This window comes from Epinephelus moara, chromosome 9, assembly GCF_006386435.1.
Source record: "Epinephelus moara isolate mb chromosome 9, YSFRI_EMoa_1.0, whole genome shotgun sequence".
NCBI lineage: Eukaryota > Metazoa > Chordata > Actinopteri > Perciformes > Serranidae > Epinephelus > Epinephelus moara.
This window is the reverse complement of record NC_065514.1, coordinates 38,496,549-38,504,048: the sequence shown is the minus strand read 5'-3', so window position 1 is coordinate 38,504,048 and position 7,500 is coordinate 38,496,549. Positions and strand designations below refer to the sequence as shown.

Genomic DNA, 7,500 nt, shown 5'->3' with positions numbered 1-7,500 from the left:
TTACCTCTGAGGTGACTGAATTGATGCTGGTGCCATCTGAAAGCCCGTTCCTGCGATACATGCTCACAAAGGCACTGGTGGGAGGCACAGGTCAGGGCAACAGTGGCCTATAGCTGGGGGGCTCACATAACCTCTCATCCATGCCTGGAGAAAGAAGACAGAAACCTTTTTTAAGGGGCCCAGGCAGCGACACTCAGTGCTGGAGCCCTACTATTTTTGTTCTCATTATTCTTCTCTCTTTCTTGTTATTTTTCTCAGCTTTAAGTGTTCGACAAACCCTCAGACAAAAACCCATGGAAATTGGCAGGTGGTTCCACCCACTACTCAGTCCCAAAAAATGACACAAAAGGTGGGATTGTACTAATCAAGTTTACGTTTTTTGCAATTATCTCAAAAACAGCTTGGCTAAGAGTCAAAATTGTATTACCATTTGTCTCTTTTGATTTGTTGATTTGTTATGTCACTTGACATGCTGCTGTTTTGTGCTATGACCTATTTAAGTGCTGGAAGTTGTTATTTATGTGACAACGCCTGAACGCAACACAGGCTCCGCTCCAACTGAGTGTGCGTACAGTGCCGTGCTGCGCTGCTGTGCGAGCAGCGTGTTTGTCTGTGCGTAACAGCAGTCTTTTGATGATTATTTACACATTGTCCATGACAATAACTATGTCTGGTAACAAACTGCGCTGGGCTCGGGTCGGGTTTGGTCAGGAAAATGTGAACCAAGCACAAGCACTCTAGCGTGCTCACCTATGTGTGTGCGCACGTATCTGCGTGCGCATTGAGGCGGAGCCCTCTCCTCTCCTCTTATATGCTTTACTCACAAGTGTGTGAATTGACCTGGATATGAAGCGTCCGTAGTGCCAAATAATATAACGGTAGTTTCTAAAGAGCTAAGACCAAAAAAAAGAAAGAAAAAAAAAAGAAAATCAGCGCCGCTGCTAGTTGCATATAGGGGAAACACCGTCATAATCAGCTACAGGGACAGTACGAAACTCAGTTTGCACCGTCTCGGGTCACAACTTAGTTGATGCATGAAATTGAATGATTATTGCTTGAAGAGGGAGTGGTTACAATACATTTACAATAAATCTAAATTTCATGACATTTCACATTGCAAACATCAAAAAATGACAAGAAATCACCAGTACTTCCTACAGAGCTGAAGTTTTTACAACACATCCATTGAATTGCCACAAGTCTTCATTCAAGTGAAACCAAAATTGACACAGTCATTCTTTGGATACGAGATATCATGTTTCCAACAGTGTTCAGATCAGTTTTGCAGATAGCCCACAGTGATATTCAATATCCTATTGTAATTTGTACTGTATGCACAACATTTTCTATTTCATCACATTCTTAACCAAATGTCACCAAAATATTTTACAATATACCCGAAATCAGCAGAATGATGTGAGATTTTTTTTCTCAGAATTTTATCACCAGCACTTTAACTGTTATTGATATATTATGGCATTTTGAAAATACTGACCAATGAACTTTAGAAGGGGCGTGCCCTAACACATAAATGGACCTAATTCCAAAACCTTTGGGCTAATCATTACAGACCTCACAGGCAATGTCCTAAGAGGTACCAGGAACATATTGTTGTTTCATTTAAATTGACCACTAGGGGGCAACATAAATGCAAAAAATGGGCTTGGGATAATACAAATCAAACTAGAAATCAGACATTGATTGTCCAATCATTACAAAACTTGCAGGGTATTTTAAATAATAATGATGAACCATATGTGTTAAATTTTTTCAAAATCGGTCAATAAAGGGCACCACCAGTTAAAAACAAGTGGCTTGGGTTAGTACAGAGGATATAGAGGAGTTGCATGCAAGACTCTGTGTAAAGCATTGGCAAACTAACATCACTTTGCTTTGGTGAAGCCAACTAACCAATAACCTAACTGCAAACAATCACAACAATAACCCATTGAAAACACCATATCAATACATGTAACACATACATTGATAAAGACTAACAGTCCTGCTCAGCTTGTACTGCTGTACTAGCTTGCTATGCCTGGTGGTTACATTACCAATCCTTGAATGGAGGTAAGAAAGAGATGCTGTGGCATGCTGCTTTTGTTAGCTCGCAGTGGAAGGCTGGAAAAAACTGTGGTTCCAGATGCAGTCTTTGCTGTGTCCTTGTTCCAAAAGTGCAAAGAGGACCGGTCGCTCTGTATACTTGCAGAGTTAGAAGTCTGGTGCTAATTCAACTTGGTTCTCCTTGTTGTTAGAAAGTTCGTTGCAAACCTTGTGTTTGACACACTAACTTGTCTGGTCTTCAGGTTCTGTGTCTGCTGGGGGCAGTCCACATTGAGAGCAAAGCTGCAGCTCCAGCTGTGAGCATGCAGAGGTGAGAGAACGGGGGAGGGGTGTAGCAGGTGGGGGTGTAAATCACCAGTTTCATCACGATACAATATTATATCTATTCTTTGGACAACGATATGATATTTTCTGAAAATAAAAAGTCTGCCACGATAGGATTTTGATTCGATACAATTCAGGGGTCTGAGATCGATATTAGGCGATATCAAATGCCCATTTAACACAGGCAGTTACAGCAGAAACCACCACCCCTTTTTTTATACTTAACATAACACAAAAACAACACATAAATAATAGGTACAGTAATGTTGACTTCAAACTGATGCCACTAACACAAATAAAACAGCAAATGGGATAAATTAACCTTCAGGGCGTTCTGTCAGAGAGACCTTTATGGAAGATTTTTTTTTTTTTCATTTTAACCCAAACCATGATCTTTTCCCACAAAACTTCAGGAATATCTGGCTTAAAGCCCTGAAGGAAAACTTCTCCAAACAGCCATAAAACAAAGATTAACAACAAGATCATTCAACAAAAGTATAACATTTAGCTCAGTAGTAACTGTCATTATTCATGGACAAAACAGTTGTTTTTTGCTAACCACATATTATTAGCTTAAGCATGTTAACATTGCATATATTAGCTGCTAGCGGACATTTTTCCTCTTCTCATAGTTTAACAGATTACATGCAGCGTTATTATTTTTCTACTCATCGGTGGTTAAAGTCACTGCATCTCCCAACAGAACAGCATGGTTGAATTTTAGCCTGTATGCACGGGTTTTCAGCCAAACATTGTTAAAACAGAGCAGCTAATGTTAGTGGAGTGAGACGATCGTCCAGGCAGACGTTACATCGTGTTTTATCTCAAAACAGCATTGTTTACATACGCCATGTGCTCTGTCTGTTGTCCTGTATTAACTCCAAAATCCAAAATATTTCCACTCTGCTGATTTATTCCTGTGTTAATAATGTTATCCTCATCGTCTTTCTCTTGGCCGCTTACCATCTGCCTGCTGCTTTTTGACAGTGACACAGACTTTCAAAATAAAAGCCTGTGCTAAAGATGACGATATGGATCGATGTTTTCACTTTTCATTGATGATATTGGATTGTGATCATTAAATTGATATATCTATCCAGATCGACGGATCGTTACACCCCTAGTAGCAGGTCCTCCTGCCTACGTCCTACCTCTGTCAAGGTCCAAGACCAAGAGGCCTCTTCAGAGGTTCAGGAGCAAGAGCTCCCTTCAGTGATTGAGGGGCAAGAGAGCTGATGGAGGTCAGAGGAATCTCTCTACATTGGCTTGTGACATAATGTGTCACTGTGACAGTAGTGCCCAATCAAGTTCGAAAACTATGTCCTTGGGTCGGACTCTCACTTAGGTGTGACAATAAGGCATCCTGTGGAGACAAGTGCCAAATGGCTGTCCTTTGTTTGATGAACAAAGAACATGCGGTGTCCGCCACCATTTCAGATGGCAAGACCCAGAGGAAAAACCTTCACATGTCCAGTTTAGATCTACACAAATGACAAATCATCTGTGGTCCAGTGAATCCCAACAGACACTTGCAGCTATATTTTTTACATTGTGGTTTCTGTTGTCAGCCTTTTCCACTGTAATCTACAGATGTTACTAAAGATTATGATTTTTCTAGGCATTTACACTTGATTGTCAATTGTGTACAACATTATTTAATTATCCAGTTTTTTAAATCTTTTCAGTGTTGTTGATTGATATCAAAATTGCTTAAATGAATGCAGTTATTAATGTGCAACAAAAGTATTATGAAGCTTTCATCCAGAATTTGTTGAAGGTATTTATGCCGCACATCTGATATGAATTTTAACAGCAGCAGCATGTACGGTGCTATAATCATACAAGAGCACACTGATGAAAGTTTTGCCAGAATTTGTAATTAATTACAAGGTTTAATCAACAACATAAATAAAAATGCTGCTGTTCTCAAAAATTGACAATAAAGAATAGAGGACAGATATTAGAGTTTGTGCTTTCCTTACATGCTAAATGGACCTGCACTTGTATCACGCCTTTCTAGTCATCTGACCACTCAAAGCACTTTTAACGAGTCACATTCACCCATTCACACACACTGATGGCTGAGGCTACCACACAAGGTGCCACCTGCTACTCAGTTTTTTTTTTTTGTTTGTTTGTTTTTTAAAGATATTTTTTTGGGCATTTTTAAGCCTTTAATTGATAGGACAGATGAGCGTGAAGGGGGGAGAGAGAGAGGGAGTGACATGCAGCAAAGGGCCACAGGCTGGAGTCGAACCCGGGCCGCTGCGGCAACGGCCTTGTACATGGGGCGCCTGCTCTACCACTAAGCCACCGACGCCCCACCTACTCAGTTTTTTAACACACACACACACACAGTTATTTACAATTCAATAAGACAGAAAACTCACAAATTACAGAGGCACATTAAACACATTTCAATTACTGTAACTATGGTTATGAATAAAACTGATGTACATAAGCAGTACTACACAGACATTTTGGATGTCTCCATCAAATAAAGAACATACAAGGCCGTGCGATATCAATTGCTAAACCTAACTACTTTGAAATCTAACTGTCAAATCTTCAATATACACAGGATAATATTGGCACCTCATCGGTATCTGCCGATATCGGCTTTAACATGAACTACTGAAACCAACCAACATGCTTTTTCTTATTTTGCACAATGTATGAATATTACATACAATGTGTTGGGATTCACAGGACCACAGATCTTTTGTCATTTGGTAAAATCTACACTGGACATTTAAAGGCTTTTTCCTCTGCATGCTCTTTGTCTTTCAAACAAAGAGAGCTATGTGACACCCATCTCCACAGGAGATCTCACCTCACACCTCAGTGAGACACAAGTCTCACAACTTGATTGGACAGGACTTTTACAGTGACATGTGACTCTGATGTCACAGGCATCTATACAAGGTCTGCTCCCTCCAAGCCTTCTCTCTTGCTCTGGAGCTACAACAGCACACAGCTTTTGCTCCACCTGTGGAGCAGTGCACACCTCTTTCCGGCTGGGCCTGGAACAGCTGAGGCCCAGACCCTTGCTCCATAGCCCCACTAAACCACTAAAGGGAGGGCAATTGATCATAGACTCTCTTGCAAATACAAGGTTTGCAACTAGCTTTCCAGCAACAAAGAGAACCAAAGGCCCGTTTCCACCACAGGAACTTCGGGGTAATTTTACGGGGCCGGGGCCGTTGGTGCGTGTCTCCACTGCAGGAACCACCCCCGAAGGACAGAGTTCCGGAACTTTAACAGGGGCTAAACAAGTCCCTGCCTCGGAGTAGGTACTCAGAACGGCCCCGAGAAACTCCTGGCTGGGGCTTGGGGATTACTTGGTGCTGATTGGATATAGTCAAGACGGGATGTGACGTCAACAGAAAGCGGCAAAATAGCCGGCATTTTTAAAACTCAGTAGACGAGGGTTAGCTCGATCATAGCTTCAGCTTCATTTTTTCCAGCGGATATCTTAGTTACAACATGATTGAGCTAGCAAAGCAGTTTTGTGTTGTTATGTGTGGTATTTATTCAGTTTTGGGAAATCAGGATGTCTAGAAAGCATCAGCGGCTGCAGCTGACAGGGACAGCTCACAACAGCAGCAAAGCTAACGGACGTCATCTGTTAAAGCCCCAACCTCCTGGGGAAACGAGTGAGACCAATGCGGAAGTGCCAAAAACTGCAGTCCACTTGAGGCTGGCTCTGGAAGTGAGTCAATTCCCATAGACCCCCATGTTAAAATGCCCAACTTTAGAGCATGTTTACAGCCTGGTACAAAAAATGGTTTTGGTCTCTACAGTTAATTTCCCCTTTCATGACAACTGTGGGGGGGGGGATTTTTTTCTAACTCTTCCGTTTAAATGTTACTAAGGTTTGAAATTGCGCATAATTAAGGGCATGGTCACTTTGAGTGACAGGTCGCACCATCACGGGTGGCTAACTAGCATGCTAACTAGCCGCTGGCTCTGCTGTGCGGAGCTAGGCGGAGCTGAGCTCAGACTCGGCCGTCTGCTCGGCATCATCTCAGCCAATTCGTGCCCATGTTCAAGGCATTGAACCTGTCGTCTCAGCCGTGTTTGTGCCTTTTGGATATTTTTTCAGGCAAATATTGGAGTAATATGGCTTGCTATTCGATTAATTATACCAACAGACCGTCCAAGAAGTATATGCTCCAGGTTTTTCGGTAAGTGAAATTTGGAAATTCTAGTATTATTTTATTTATGTTTATATGTTAGCACTAATTAGCAGGTATTGGTGTCTGCGGTCACCACCTAGCTTGTCAGCTTATTATTATATTATTAAGCCTTTATTTAATACATATAAAATCACGTTGATACCGGAGGTGTCATTTTCAAGTGCGACGTGTATCACAGCAGCAACATCCACATCAAGCTACAGAGCCACAGACAATACGATACAACACAAGCTTAGCTCGTTAACTAGCTAACCAGCCAGCTAACGGTTAGCCTTCGAGCAAGACGCCAGTCCGGGGATGCATCGAAGTCAGAGCCTGACAGAGAAGTGTTAGGATGTAGGCATTTAGTGAGAGAATATTTTGAACAAAAGGCTGAGGCTGTGTGGGGTTTGAAAATAAAGGTCCACCACGTTAGTTAGCTAATGTGTTGCAATGTTAACGTTGTCATATGAGCAGTGTAACGTTAACGTAACATTAAGGCTATACTTGTGTAACGTTATGTAAATTAAAAAGTGGTGAACTGTGTGAAATTACAATAAGGTGTGTAACGTAATTAAAAAAAACTAATGTGACATTTGACTGTCACATATTAAATATTAAGAAGATTAGTGTATGATAAAGGCCTGTAGTTAGAAAGTAATCAATTAACTAAACTCCATAACTGCCTTAAAGACATAAAAACTTGGATGAGCACCAATTTCCTGATGTTAAATTCAGACAAAACTGAAGTTATTGTTCTTGGCCCCAAACAACTCAGAGACTCTTTATCTGATGACATAGTTTCTCTAGATGGCATTGCTCTGGCCTCTAGCACTACCGTAAGAAACCTCGGAGTAATATTTGATCAAGATTTGTCTTTTAATTCTCATTTAAAACAAACCTCACGGACTGCATTTTTTCATCTGCGTAATAT

At 41.1% G+C, this 7,500-nt stretch overlaps 1 protein-coding gene across 1 annotated transcript in view; it reads right to left on the bottom strand.

The window, feature by feature from the left end:
- Positions 1-140, bottom strand: part of LOC126395343 (ras-specific guanine nucleotide-releasing factor RalGPS1-like) — a 304,495-nt gene extending 304,355 nt beyond the window's left edge. The window contains exon 1 of the mRNA XM_050052749.1: positions 5-140. Coding sequence (XP_049908706.1) covers positions 5-61 — 57 coding nt within the window. The 5' untranslated portion in view covers positions 62-140. The remainder of the gene's footprint in view (positions 1-4) is intronic.
- Between the last annotated feature and the right edge of the window lie 7,360 nt (positions 141-7,500).